Raw genomic sequence first — 15288 nt, forward strand, 5'->3', positions numbered from 1 at the left:
TCTGCCAGTCCCGCGGATCGATCGATCGACTTCGACCTCCCATCTTGAGCCTCAGCATCTTACTTGATACCCGCACGTGCGCATAGCGACCATGGCAAAGCCGCGGCTGATTATTCTCATCCGCCATGCCCAATCTGAGGGCAACAGTAGGCCTTTCTCCCCAGTCTCCTCCATGCCCTTGACCAAGCCATAACTGACCGCCCTCGTCCAGAGAACCGCGAGATACACCAGACAATCCCCGATCATCGTGTCAAGCTCACGCAAGATGGCTGGGCCCAGGCTCACGAGGCCGGTCGCCGCCTACGCAAGCTGCTCCGCCCAGACGACACCCTTCACTTCTTCACCTCGCCGTATCGTCGCACACGAGAGACCACAGAGGGCATCTTGGCTACTTTGACGTCGGACGACCCCGAACCCTCACCCTACCGTCGGTCCAGCATCAAGGTCTACGAGGAGCCTCGTCTACGAGAGCAGGACTTTGGCAACTTCCAGCCATGCAGCACCGAGATGGAGCGCATGTGGCAGGAGAGGGCCGACTACGGCCACTTCTTCTACCGCATCCCCGACGGAGAGAGTGCTGCGGATGCCTACGATCGGGTTAGCGGCTTCAACGAGAGCCTGTGGCGCCAGTTTGGCGAGGACGACTTTGCCAGCGTGTGTGTCCTAGGTGAGCTTCATCCCGTGGCATTCTCGCTGTGAATCCATATCTAACGAATAGTGAGCAGTCACTCACGGTCTCATGTCTCGTGTCTTCCTCATGAAGTGGTATCACTTCTCTGTCGAGTATTTTGAGGACCTTCGCAACATTAACCATTGCGAGTTTCTCATTATGCGCAAGCAAGACAATGGAAAATACAATCTGGAGAACAAGCTACGCACTTGGTCCGAGCTGCGGAGGGAGCGAACACAGGCTATCCAAGACAAGGAAAAGGACGGCGAAGACAAGAATGGTGATGGCACTAAGAATGGCGAGGGCTCCAAGGATGTCAAGGACGCCAAAGATGATTTCAAGCTGCAACATACTCAGAGCTTCGTTGCCGTTCGCCGATGGGGAGGCTGCCCGAATGGTTGCAACCACGCCGCTCATTACAGTAGCCATCAGAGGGCAGCACATGTGCCGCGGCACGAGGAAAAAGGCTCTGCCACAAATCTCGCCATGAGGAGACAGCAACGCCATGTATCGAACAGCTCTGATGAGGGCGACAGCGAAGAACCCCCGAAGGAAACCAAGAAGAAGGTTAACATCGAAGCAGCTCGGGCATTTGACGAGATCGTTTCCTCTCCCGACGGCACGCCTTCCTTCATCACCGCAGAGGATCGGATACGCCACATCAAGTATCTACACGTTGGACGGGATGCCGGCGGGACGTACTCAGGCCACCCCTCGATTGCGGGTAGTGACACCGAGGCATCGGACGATGAGAGCATGCGTCGCACCCGTATGGCGTCCCTAGATTCTCGAATCAAATCTGGCAGTGCATTGGCTAACCGCCTTGGAGATGAGCCTGGACCAGATGCCAGCGCTGCGGACCATGAGCCCGAGGCAGAGGATCTAGATGAGATTGAAAGGGAGGACAAAAGTATCAGAGGAAGCGTATACTAAAAAGAAGAAGAAGTAGAAATTGTTGTTGTTGTATTGGGCTGGGTAAACGTGTCAGACGAAGCGACTTTGGTACTGTTTTGTTTTGGGTGATTTGATACCTATATAGACTGGATTGTCTAGCATTTCTGAGTGGGAAACGAAAAGCGTTGTGCCTTATTTGTTAGATTGGTTACGAAATACATTGACATTGACTTCGAGTGTGACATTAACATTACGCCCTTTCGAAACGTCAAGTATAAGACACGGTTGAGATACTGGGACAGTCTTGAACGAATATCAACTTTGATGCTAGTCTTTGCTAACCATATCCTTCTGCCTGTGGCATTTTGCTGCCAACCTTTTTACTTGTTCTCGGCCGCCTGTTGCTATCGCATCGCTATTAACCATAACATCCCTTGTCCCCAAAGCGCATGAGAATGCCGCAAAAAAAGGGGGGGGATTTTTTCTCCCAAAGCCAATATAATCCAGCAAATGTCAAAAAAGCAGTTTTTCTCCTCCACCCTTTTTTCCCCACTCCTCTGTCCATTTATAGAAAGAAACCAAGTGTCCATGTCCCTCCTCTCCTCCCTTCAAATCATAATATTGGAAAGGCAACGAGGACGGCCCCCTTTTCCCTCCGTCCTATTTCTCGGGAAAAAAAAAAAAAAAACAGTAATGTCAATGATCAAATTAATACAAACGACCAAATCAAAGCAAGCACGCAGCACGCAAATCGACGAGGTCAGGAAGTGGATAAGAGAAAGAGAAGAAAAGAAGTAGAACAGAAGAAAGGTACGGATGAAGGATGAGAGGCTAGAATATAATCCCGTAATATGAACAGAGTAGAAAACAACAAAACACAGCCCCATTGTGCATACAAAGCGGTCGTTCTGACCAACATGCCCACTCCCCCTAGAAAAAGAAATATAAAAGACAGCCTAAAGAGAAAAAAACGAGCTCCGTCCATTCCTGTCCTTTATTTAATTAACCCTTTGCCCAGTCTTTCCCAGCCGTAGCCCTGAATAATTGCCTCCCTAGTCTTTTCCCCTGTCTTGCCAATCTGATACCAGCACTAAGAACAGAGAGGAGAAGAAATTCCACAAAAAAAGATTAAGAAAAGAAAAGAAAAGCTAAAAAGAAGGGGAGGCAAAATGAATTCAACCCTTCCATCTTTCCATCTCACACTAAAAGCATCCATAGAGTGGACCAGGTGGCCAAGTGGCCAAGAAACCAGTTAAGAGAACCCTTCAAAACGTGATTTGCCTGCTGTAGAACATGATGCCACATGACTGCTCGAATGCCTCGGGTTAGTCATGAAGAGCGAGAAAGAAAAATGAAGAGATAAAGAAGGAGGAGAATGATGATGGTGATGGTGATGATGATGGTGATGATGATGATGATGATGATGATGATGGCGATGATGCAGTAGAAGAAGAAAAGAAGAAGAAGAAGAGGCTCATGAGAGGAAATTGTTGCATGTACCATCCTCTATAAGCCGCCAACCTTCGTCCATGAGATTTCCCTAGCACAAACGGTGGGTTTTGAAATAGAAATAAAACCAATTTTATGTAAACAAGAGAAACCCGGAGGTTAGAAGAAGCTGGCCATCGCTCTACTGAGATCGATGAAGTCCACGGGTTTCGTCACATAGTCGCTGAATCCCGCTGCAGCACATTTTTCTTGAACGTCCGACATTACGTTTGCGGAAAGCGCAATGATTGGCATCTGAGGAAAGCCATACCCAAGTTCCCATTGCCGAATCTCTCGGCAGGCTTGATAGCCATCTTTGCGTGGCATGTGGAGATCGCACTGCGACAGACGTTAGTCAAATAAGTTCATCTTCTTTTGTCAAAAATCAGAGGGCTCTCATCAACTCACCAATATGAGAGAGTAGTAGTTGTGGGGTTTCGAAAAGACCTTTTCGAGACACTCCTCTCCGTCGACTGCAATGTCTACATCGACAGCAACCTTCATCAGGAACTTGGTCATTACTTTCTGGTTGACCGGATTGTCTTCCACCAACAGAACCCTGAAACCTTTGTTGCCCATGCGCTTCTGAAGCTCTAAGGAGCTTGCCTTCTGGCTCTCAAGCATTTGTTGTGCGGTCGATCTATTCCAGTCGGTACTCAAATCCCGTCTTCTATCCGGGTCGAAGATGACTGCAAAGCGCGATGGCTTAACGGGCTTGTAAATGAAGTTGACCAAATTATCCGAGAAAAGCTGCTCGTATTTGGTGCCAGATGAGTATTTCATCACTTCCTGACGCTGGACCGAGTCCGATAGAATCAGGATCATTGTGCTATCCATCTTCTGGGACTTGGTAATCTGGTCCATGACGCTGATGACCGCCTCGGCCTCACCCAAGTTGATGACAATGTGAGTGAACCGGATCGGGTCATCGCCGCCAATATAATTTTCGGCCTCTTCAACACTGGCGACAGCTGTGATCTGATGGGGTACATCTTTTGGTAGTGTCATCTCGATGTGCTGTGTAGTAGCTTCACGGCTGTGTGTTTGCGGGCAGATAATCAGTATCAAGTACATTGGCGGGCGGAAGATTTCAGATAGCAGTTTCTTGTCCGGCGTTACGCTCCGTGCTGTTGAGCTCCGATCGGATGGCATTTCAAGCTTCATTTGTGACAGGTCTTGGCCGCTAGCTTTAGCAGCCTCGCTAAAACGAGCCAGCCCCGTATTCATTGATGTAATGGACGACCGATCGGTAACAAGTGACTGACCAGAGTGAGGAGATTGGTTAGAGCTCCCCGTCGAATCGCCTCCAGGAGAAATGAATTCGCCACCCACAAGACTTGCCGCATCCCCGACGTGCCCACGCTGGGCTGGGGTGGGAGGGAGCATCGCATCATGGGCACGCTGCTCGACCTCAGCAGATGTGGGAGGCACGAGTGTCGCGGTTGACCCTGGACTACTTGGCATTATAGGCCGGTCTTCGAGCGTAGGTAGCGAGCAGCGAGCCGTGAATGTGAACGTTGAGCCCTGGCCCATGACTGCCGTCCCCTCCATCTTGCCGCCATGGAGCTCAACAAGCTGCCTTGAAATAACCAGACCAAGTCCGCTGCCACCGTGCTGTCTAGTGCTACTCTCGTCGATTTGGCTGAAAGGCTTAAAAATAAGAGCCTTTTCTTCTTCAGAGAAGCCACGACCAGTGTCAGTGATGATAAACTCGAGCATGATTTCGTTTTCTCCCGCAGTTGAGTCGTCCCCAGTGTATACTCTGCACTGGCTGAAAACTTCTCCTTCCGACGTGAACTTGATGGCGTTTCCAATGACGTTCAAGAGGACCTGGCGTATCCGAACTTTGTCTCCCTTCACCCATGCTGGGACATCCGCATCGACTAGGTAGTTGAGCTCAAGTCGCTTGGAAATGGCCATGGTCGAGACGAGTTCGTTGACGTCTTCGATAAGCGAACGTGTGTGGAACCATTCATATCTCAACTTCATCATCCCCGCATCTACTTTCGACAAATCCAAGATGTCGTTGATGATCATGATGAGACTATTGGCGCTAGTCTGAATGGTATTGGTGTAATCGCGCTGCTCTTCGTTGAGCGTGGTATCCTGCAAGAAGCTCACCATGCCCGATATCCCTATAAGGGGTGTACGAATCTCGTGAGACATGTTGCTCAAGAAACGGCCCTTTGATTCCATGGCCTCTTTCAGCTTCGCCTCAAGAAGCTTGTGATCGTTTATATCCGTGGCAGAGCCAAAGTAGGAACTTGCGCCGCTACCAAAGTCAATGGTGTCAATCTCGACACAGCGAATGAGATGCCATCGATATTCTCCAGTCTTTGAACGCAGCCGTACTTCCGTCGTGTAGGATAGTCTGCCATTGGAGTCTGTACCCACTTTGATGACGCCCTTTTTGGCAAGCTCTGCTATCTCGGGATTGGCAAGCTGATAGCCAGTTTCTTTGCCGGAGTCAACTTGCTTGCTCGGTTTTCGTCCATGGCCCTGAGACTGCGCCAGACGATCCTTTGTTGCGCCGGTAGGTGTGTTTGTGGTGTCACTAGAAACAGAGCTCCCATTGTCTTTTCGGTTTGATGATGACGGTGGAGATGTCGGTTGCGAAGAAGGAATGCGACACCTGGCCAAGTCCTCCGGATGGACAAAATCCATGAAACCCAGGCGCAGTGCATCATCAAAGCTCTGGCCGGTGTAAGACAGCCATTGCTCGTTTGCAAATGTCACGCCGTCCTCTTCAGTCGCAGTAAATATGATTTGCGGGATCAGGTTGGCCAGTAGGCGGTGCTTCGCTTCCGAGGCCTCCACTTCCTGCTGGCGGGCGGCCTTGATTTCTGCTATGCGCTGCTCATGAATATCCAGATATGAACCTAAGAACTGCACAACAGCACCACGCTTGTCTTTGGAAGCCACAGCGCGAGCGTAAAACCACCTATAAGCGCCATCAAACCTCTTGATTCTCACGGTACTGGAGAACTGCTCTCCAGTTCGCAGTGAGTGACTCCAGGCGCTGAGATATTCATCGCGCTCGTCTGGGTGGATGCTGCCCCAGGGATCTGCGGACAAATCTGCCACTGTCTGTCCTCGGTAGGACAGATAACGGCTATTGACCCAGACGATTTCGCCCGTCTGCGGTAACGCAACGAATACCTGGGCGGGTAGCGAGTCCAGGATGAGGCCCTTCAATTTGTCGGAAGGCGGTGGCATGTCAGCAGCTGAGGCGATGAATGAGCTGCTCCTATGCAGAACGCCTACATTAGACGCCAACGGGGGCCGGCCGGGCAAACTGGCGCCAGGGGGCAGGGACTGGAACGTCGACGCAAAGTCTGCTCCGTAACTGTGCAGAAGGGTGTGGCTTCGTTTGAACGGGCCCTGCTCGAGCTTCAGAGACTCAGGGTATCTATCACCCGCCAAGGGGTCCAGGTCAACGCTCCCATCCAAGCTATTGCGGGAGTGGACGTCTCTTGGATTAGGCTCATCAGAGCTCCCTGTGTGTCTATCTGCAAACTCATCGGTGTCCATCATGGCAGCCTGGGGAGTCTGAGGAACTTTGTTACCAGACAAGCGAGATGGTCGCACGTCTCCCGAAGGGTCGTCCTTGGACCCAGCTCGAGACCGCTGTGAGTTCTGCCTCGCCAGCTTGCTGCCGAAATAACCTCCCGAAGACTGAGAGATGCCCGCTGGGCTCGCTGCAGGCTGCCGTCTTTCCGCAAGATAGACCAAAGCCCCTGAATCCCATCCTGGAGTGCCGGTCGGGGAGTCGGTTGTACTCTTAGAAATGCCAGAATAGTCGCTTGGGCTGGTGATGCTCCCGGCTAATGACTGCTGTAAAACAGCCGTCTCGTCGGCAGCGAGATACGCAGCGCTCTCAATAGGCCGCCCATATGCCGAGACTGCACCAAATCCAGCCGTAGATGGTCTTCTACGCTTAAGCCCGGCAAGTTCTGTTTCGAGGTTGGTATAGTGCCGACACAGCGAAAAGGACGTGGCGAGATGTGGTGCAAGATGCTCTAGCGAGTGCCGTAGATTGGCCGGGTATGGGATGACGGGGCTCAGAATGGACAGAATAGCAATTGGAGCAGGCTTGTCTTTCTTCTGAGTCTCGGGTTCCGTAAGAGGCTGGCGATGAGTACTCTCTGGCGATTGGCTGCTTCTCGAGTGCGATTTCTGGTGCATTGTCGTGGCATCAAGCTTGAATTGGTGGGGTTGCAGCTTAGAGGCTAAGACGTTCGAAAGGGGTATGTGCAAAACCGTCCATGAGTGATCAACGCCGATGGCTTCGGGAGGGCGCAGTGTAGTGTAGTCCGTCGGCGTGGGATCAGGGTTGAAAGACTCCTCGTCAACGGTGGCATCGGTGAAGAAGGGGTTTTCCTTTGGATCAGGTCTAACTGCGGGTGATGGAGCCGGAGATTGCGACCATGGCGATGGAGGAGTCTGCTCGTACTCTTCATATTTGGGGGTGGGTGGCCGTGGGCTGTCGTCATCTAGTATGGTGTCACCAAAATGAACCTTAGCTCTAATGGAGGCACGGGTGGCACCAGTGGCGCCGGAAAAGAAGGACGACAGCTTGGTCGCAGAGTCGGATCTCTTGTTCTTTGGTCTCTTCGGTAGCTCTTGGCCGGGTGTTCTTGGACCAGACCTGAGGACACCTGTCTGACCCATCGGTGGTACAGACGGAGCTACTGGCGCCAAGTAAGGATAGTTCCTCGTCAAGGCTACAGGTCGCCCACGCTCTAACACTCTCATGACGCCGGTGTTGTCAATCAGGGGGTCGGCTTCATAATCGAGAGCCTGGAGAACTGGGAGGACTCTGCCCTGGCCATTGTATTTGGCCGCAAAAGGCGCCTCCCAGCTAGGAATGTCCCGTTGTTGCTGTTGCTGTTGTTGCTCTTCTTCGATACAGTCATGCTGCTCCAGGGTGCTCTTGTTAAGCTTGGCGTGGTCATTTTCGGGTGCTGCCGCTGTGTGGATGGACGCAGAGTGTGTTTGGCTCCTCGTCAAGTATGCAGGCCGACGAGGTGCCGCCATTACCAGTCCGTCCTGCGACCTCTCCTTATTTTCTTCGAAGCTGGTAAACGAGTGACGGCTTGCGAAAGCGGGTCGCTTTGGCCCGTCCACGGGCGTGCCGGCGGTAGGGCTGGCGGCGACATCATCGGCGGCGTCGTTCTCCGTACTTTGCACCGCACTGGTGCCCCTCGCCAAGTATTCCATACTGAGGTCATCCTGCTCATGCTCATTATATGTAGCCTTTTGTCCCCACGGCACATTCTCAATGTCAGTGGTATCGGCCGGGATTGCCAACGTCACACGCTCGGCCTTGTACACTTCTCGCATGACCTGGACGACAGTGCTCCACCAGGCGTCGAGACCTGGCTCTGCGGAAAGCATTAACGAGAGATCATACAGATTAGGGGTGGGGAAATCAAAGTTATCGGGTTGCGGGGTGGCTCCCGGTTGAAAATTCAAAACCGAAGCTGGTGTGGACGTCTCTGATAGGACTCTATCGAGCACGCCGCGATGCTCAAAGGCTATCGCTTGGGGAGAACGGGAGTAACCTGATGCAGGAGAAGGTTGAGTGGCGGGTTGAGAAAAACCTGACGGGCCAAGGCTTCCAGGCGGCATAGCCATCCGAGGGAAAGGGTACGACGGAGTGCTAGCGATGGGGCCCGGGGTCACGCCTCCTCGAATTGTGTTTCCAGACTCGGTCGACGTAGTAGTAAAAGCAGAGGAGGTTGGATAGGGGGAGTTCAAGACTGCATCCTCGAGGATGGGTGCCACGCGGGCCTTATCGGGCTGGCCTAAGGGCAGTTCTTGAGCGGAGATGTCCCGCAGCTCCAGATCGCGGATCAACTTTCCCCGATATTCAACAAGCTTCTGCTGCGATTGGTTTGGTCCCTCAGCCGTCGGCGTCTCACCTTCTGCGGAACCGTTGACTACAGAGGAGCGTAGAGTAGTGGGCGAGGAAGTATGGCTGTCATGCTCGTCATCGACATTTGCGTCGAGGTTGGCACTGGCGTGGGCATTGGCATTGGCACTAGTATCGACATGGAGATTGACATCAACGTCGTCCCGGTTCTGGTTCTGGTACTGATTTTGCTCCTGGTCATGATCCTGATCCTGGTAGTCATCATCGTTGGCACCCCGGCCATTCACATCAGTTATACGCCGCGAAACCGAGGGCCTAGAGGGACTCGAGTCTGCAGTTGGGTTCGAGGAAGAGAACGGATAGCTAGAGCGGCGTGCTGCCATTGCGCTTTTGGCATGCGCATATCGATCCTGAGAGGTGTTGGCCGTCACTCGTCCATTTCTCGCAGCGGTCGGGTCGGTATCATCGACGGTCCAATGAGTAAAAGGTCCGGTGGGCAGCTCCAGTCGACGCGTCCAGGAGGCCGTCGAGGTTGGAGACGGAGTCTCAGTCGAGGTTGTGGTTGAGGAAGAAGACGCCGGGATGGGGAGAGAGGGCGAGAACAGGGCTCTCTTTTCGGCCGAGTAGCTCTGGCGTGGCATGCCTCATGCCTCTTCTCACAGAAGAGGGATGGCGGTGGATCTCTCAGGTCAGGTCGGCAAGTGGGATGCCGCATACGCAGGACAGGGCGGCAGCATCCAAGGTGCAGGAAAGGCTCAGAGACGACGGCAGCGGTAACTGGCGAGAGGGCAGCAAAGGCGGAGAGGAGGGGCCAGCCAGTGCGGTGATGGCTTCTCGGGTCTGTTTCTGGCGTCTGCGTGGTCTCTCTGCAGTTGTGTGGTCTTTTTGACTGACTGACTAGCCGTCTGTCCGTCTACCTGTCTTGTTTTCCTGCTTTTTTTCCCCTGTCTTGCCCGGCTCTTCTCACTTACTTTCTTCAGATTATCTGTCGTCTGCCTTTCTGTTTCTGTCTGTGACTCGTGACTGTGGTTCCTTCTTTGTCTCTTTGCTTTTTCTTTCTTTTCTCTCTCACTCTCTGTCTTGTTTCCTGCTTCTTGTCTCCGTTCCCCTTTGGCCTCGGCTTCTATTTCGCTCTCGTGTTCTCGCTACGCCGGGCAAAACGGGTTGGTTGTGTGGAGAGGTTTGGAGGTCAAGTGTCTGGTGCGGGAAAAGCGCAGTGCTGGTGGTGGTTGTGCTTCCCTGTAGGGCCTCCTCACACGTCACAGCGGTGCGGCAGGTATAGCGAGCACAAGTAGTGCAGTGCAGTTCTGGTATCGTAGCGGTAGTCGAGCCACGGGCCAGGGCAGGGGTGGGGAGATGGCAGGGAGAGCCAAGTCGTGCTGCTGCTGCTGCTGCTGCTGCTGTTCCGTCCAGTCGTGCTGGTTGCTGCAGCCGTCACTGCTCCGTACAGTAGAGTACAGGCACTGCTGTCACTACTGCTGCTTAGGCTCTCCAGGTCCAGGCCTGCTGCAGAGCCGGAGACCTTTTCTTGGGGGAAACAAAACTTGGAGAACGCTGCAGAGGCTCGCGACGGGGGCGCAGAAACTGGATGGATTGCATGGTCTGGTTATGGTGGGCAAAGTTTGGCTCTGCATGCCAAAAAAGCGCTTCCACAAAACCCCCCATGTCATCGCCCCCCCAGAAACACCCCCCGGCAAGGGCCAGTGCCAGGCCGCTTAGGGGAGCGAAAAAAAAAATTATGACGTAGGTGACGACAGGAACTGGAGGCTGGCGTTCATCATCAGCCCAGGCCTTATTCACTAAGAGCCCGCTAAGCACCAGCCAACCCCCAAGGCCCTTCCGGTGAACCAATCCAGCGATCCCAGGAAGCCCCACGTCAAGGGGTGTGAAGAGGTTTTTTCTCTCTTTTTCATTACCACGGTCTATCTGGGATTTTGCCTTTTTACCTGTACTGTGCTTGCGGTGCAGGTAGTGGACATGTATTCCTCGTCCTTTGCGCTGAGAAACGCAGGACTGAACCGACGCCTTGCCTTCATGTTGTAAACGCCAAACACATATGAAGCACGTTCGTGGATACTTTCAATCAGATCAATGTGCTCGTACAAGTACTAAAGCCGCTTAAACACGCTAGCAGTGCCTGTAGCCGCACCTAAATTCGTGCTGATTAACTTGAAGTTAGCAAGTACTCCGAGCGTTTGTACCAAGCCGTTTCGTACAAAGCGAGAGAGAGGGTCTTGGTCGTGCTAACGGGCATCATGAAGCTCGCGTGCCTTTTCCCCCAACTCTAAATTGCGGCCACGCGGAATGTCTACAAATTACCGAGTCCAGAGCATCTCAGCTCTCCGGCTTGGCTTCCAGGCTAACGGGACTTACCTCAGGGCGGGCTGCTTTCGACGCTTGCCGGCAAACGGGGCATATGTTGTCGACGTGTCTGTTCCATATTCACATTTGCATACGCTCGACCTGTCGTCGATGGCATAGGTACAACGTGTATCCAAGCAACGGCAGCTCACGCAACACATACATGTAACCTCAGCACGGTGCTGACCGCTGACCGCTGACAACATGAAGACATTGATCCATCCCATATCAACGGATGGATGACTACAGTGCAGGTACATGTACAGAACCGGCTGGCTGGCTGCGTGGCGCCTGTTGAACCACTCCCTCGCTTCAGGGCCTTGAATGTGCCACAGCTACTCGTATAGGAAGTGTCCAGGTAGATACGTGAAACACGGGCACTTAAAGCAACATTGAATGCGAAATGTCTCTGGTAATACAGCTATCTGTCAGTCAGCTGAGAGTTGAGGCTTCAGCGCCAGTGCCGTAGGACATGTACATGGAGTCAAAACAACTATCTGCTCGGTCCGGCCTAAAATGCTGACCGCCGTATCGATGCAATGGTGCGGCCCGATGCTGATGCTTTACATGCGGTTGAGGATACATGTCGATACCTTACCAATTACCCTCGAAACTGCCAGGTAGAGTGAGTGGCACCGCCGTGGAAGATTGACACCATCGCCAGGAGGCTCCGAGCCAGGCCAGTGCTTGTGCATGTTTGGGACGGGTAACCAGGTGGTGGCGTGTCCGAACAAGGAACATGAGCACTTGTGCCTTTTCGATCCCTCGGGAATCAAGACGAACGAACGACACGATGGCCTCCTTGACGCTTCGCTCAGGCAGCTCAACTCGGGTCCACCAGCCAGGGGCGCGTGGGTTACGCAGATTGCACGCTAGCAGCTTACAGACCACAGCGGCGCCGAACAAAAAAGCTTCGATGCCATCCATGGATCTCTTAGCACATGTAGCCAAGTTGCGAGCTTGCCTGCACTCGTACGGAGTACCGTACCAGCAATCTCGAGCCCTGCAAATTGATCTCGACTAGCATCCACATCCACGCAACCTTTCCCCGGACGCCAGCCAGGACTAGCCCTATCCAACGAAGCTCCGAACTGGCCGTTTGAGCAATGCCTCATGCTGTGTTGCAATCCTGTATTCCGTGCTTGCCACAGCTGACTGGTCCCCGTCCAGCGGCTCTCCTATCCGGCCGCTCCCTGCTTGTGTGTACACGACATGTGCCTATGCCCTTCCACCATCCATGGAAGAAAAAGAGCATTCATGCAATGGATCCTGGCCAAAAGGCTGCGAGGCCGACGCCGTGCTACCGCCTGCAGGGGATAGCCAACACCGGGTACGAGGGACGAATCACGGCCACTCGAAGTTTGTCAGGCTATGTTGTGACGTACATGTAATCATGCAGACCTCAAATGATACTGTACATGCCTGTGTCCTCCGTGCAACGCGAACAACATGCGATGCCCTCCGGGGAATAGACCGACAGATCGACCGCTGATCCGTTGGCGGCGACGCTCTCAACTTCTGCTCTGTACGTCTGATGACGGCGCATCACCGTACAATCATGTCTCACAAATGGGAACAAGACACAGGCAGGCCCGGCTTCGTAAGAGCAAAACAAAAAGTCCCCCCAGTCAGTATGTGACATTTCCCCCACGGGGCCTACTGCAGCAACGTCATTTGTGAAGCAGGGCAAAAAGCTGTCTCCCGGTGCAGCCGCAAATACTTCGTATTATCCCTTCTTTTATCGAGAGAGAAGAAACTTTGTGATCCTTGGCGAACTCATTATCATCTCATATTGCTGTTCCATTTCCGTCACCTCCCCCGAGGTCACCTGAACGCTTGTGCGCAGCTACAACCGAAACCCCCCCGCTCCCACGTCTACATACCTTGACTGTCCGGGCTTGCTTGACCCTGTATTGTTGTAGGTGTAGGTAGACTGTAGGTAGACTTCTTTTTTCGGATGCAAGCTCTTCGCCAAATGAGGTTATTTTTAGTCCGTTATAATTGGTAAAAATCCCCGACATAATATTCCAAACCTAGTATACATGGTAAGCGAGAATTTCGACTCAACTCCATGCTCTTCTTTGAGACCGCCACTGACATGTACAAGTATTCCTCACCCAAATACAGGCATCCTGCAAACAGAAATAAAAGAAAAACCAGAGCTAAACGGACACCTCCTATGGCCACCAAAGCCCGGACCATTCGCCTGCGTCCGCGGCCTCTATACCCACCCACCTAATAAGATGCCAAACTATCTGTCTTTGGGATACTCCGTACATCTTCAAAGAACCCCCCTGTAGGCCGTAGCGGTGGGGAGTGGGTGATGTCTATCTGCTAGAAAGAATCGGCCACCGATATAAGTGGCAGGGAAGGTGATGCAAAACTTGCCAAAACCAAACCCACCTTGGCACTGGATGCAATGCAATACAGCCTGGCGGAAGGGTGATCGGTCCGAGCCATCGAAAGTTGAGAGTGGCCTAGGGAGAGGGAGAAACGAAAGGGCGAAACTCTGACGGCAGCTCACCCCCTAAAGCACGAGCAAGCTCACTCTCACTCGAGTATCTCTACATATTTCCACTCCGGTGCGACTATCCAGACCATGGAGGGCTGTGCAACTAATCAAGGTATTCGCTGACTCGCACGTACATGTAATATGAGATTGTGGCAACCCAACTCTCGTAATTTATGTACTCGGAAGGCCCTTTCATCGACGGCCCCGTCAAGTACATAATAATTCTCCGTCTTTCGACGAAAATCCCAGAGAGGCGGGAGCAACTTGTCCGGGACACTGGATTGTATCCACAGTACTCCGTACGTAGCTCATTTCAATGTTGGCAAACGACCCGCTTGCCGTGCCAGCGGAATCGCTTGCTCGCGGCGTGGATATGCTCTTTGCCGGGCCCTTGGGCTTGGGGCTTCCTGTCTGTCTTCACCGCATCACGCCACCATCCACCACATACCTAAGAAATGAGAAAACCGGCCCAAGCTACAACTGAGACATGCGACGAGACCGATATCGCGAAAGCCACAATGCCGCTACCCGGGCTCTTTGTCACGATGCGGCATTCTAAGGTATAACGAGCACAGCGTCCAGGAGCGCAATGACGTAGTAACCCGCTACTAAAGCAACTTGTCGTGGTAGCAAAGGGGGAGGTTCAGCCGCACTCGCTGGCGGGCAATTTGTTCACCTATTTTAACCCTTAGCATATTGGGTACGATGTGACATGTTGCTGCAGGAGATGATGGGGAGAGGAAGCGGGCAGTTGAAGAAAAAGACATTAAGCATCCGGCACTCGGGAACTGGAGAGAGCCATGGAAACTTGACGCCACAATCGACAGCTTTCTATTTCCAGCAACATCAATGGCCAAAACAGATCACGGCTGGTCGTGGCCCAAAGGCGTTCCGTCTTTGTCATCAAGCAACCACCGAAACCCCCAGTACGAGTACCTACCGTACTGTGCCCGTACGGGCGACAAACCGGGAAGGCGCCTTGTCCCAACGGGTGGGTGACGTCGAGAGTGAATTTGCGGCCCGCTATTGCGTCGGTGGCGTACCATTGGAGATCCTGGCCGAATCCGTATTGGGGAAGTGGACACGACGGAGACACGTGTCGCTCTGAGCCTGCTAATGGCTAATGCAAATGCACGGCGCTGCGAATGGACGATTTAGAGGTAAACTGACATTATGCCTGTAGTCATAGTTATTGGCAAGCAAGCCGTGAGGCGGCAGCTTTGATATGCTTATGGGAGACGTCTACAAGAGAGAGGCCAAATGTAAGGAGGTATTGTAGATACCTACTACGGAGTACCTAGGTAGTCGCATTTAAGACAACGGGCACTTGTACGTTTGGTTCTAAAGCCAACGGACCTAAGCCCTGCCTAGACGCATGCTAGTTGTTGCTGCTCGGAATCGCCTGTATTGACTCGTCGCTACACCAACTGACATGTGCAAATCCGCACTCTTCCAAACGCTGTCAACCAACTGCGCCGTCTCCGCGTA

At 52.9% G+C, this 15288-nt stretch overlaps 2 protein-coding genes across 2 annotated transcripts; one reads left to right on the top strand and one right to left on the bottom strand.

The window, feature by feature from the left end:
• Positions 1-91: 91 nt before the first annotated feature.
• T069G_05835 (histidine phosphatase superfamily (branch 1) domain-containing protein) lies at positions 92-1603 on the top strand (the record flags this gene model as incomplete). The annotated part of the gene is made up of 3 exons (XM_056173045.1): positions 92-146; positions 212-667; positions 726-1603. 3 exons carry the CDS (start codon positions 92-94, stop codon positions 1601-1603), a joined length of 1389 nt encoding a protein of 462 aa, XP_056029903.1.
• Positions 1604-3172: 1569 nt separating this feature from the next.
• On the bottom strand, positions 3173-9568 carry T069G_05836 (histidine kinase-, DNA gyrase b-, and HSP90-like ATPase domain-containing protein; the record flags this gene model as incomplete). The annotated part of the gene is made up of 2 exons (XM_056173046.1): positions 3173-3391; positions 3461-9568. 2 exons carry the CDS (start codon positions 9566-9568, stop codon positions 3173-3175), a joined length of 6327 nt encoding a protein of 2108 aa, XP_056029904.1.
• Between the last annotated feature and the right edge of the window lie 5720 nt (positions 9569-15288).

This window comes from Trichoderma breve, chromosome 3 (genome assembly GCF_028502605.1).
Source record: "Trichoderma breve strain T069 chromosome 3, whole genome shotgun sequence".
In the NCBI taxonomy this organism is placed as follows: Eukaryota; Fungi; Ascomycota; class Sordariomycetes; order Hypocreales; family Hypocreaceae; genus Trichoderma; species Trichoderma breve.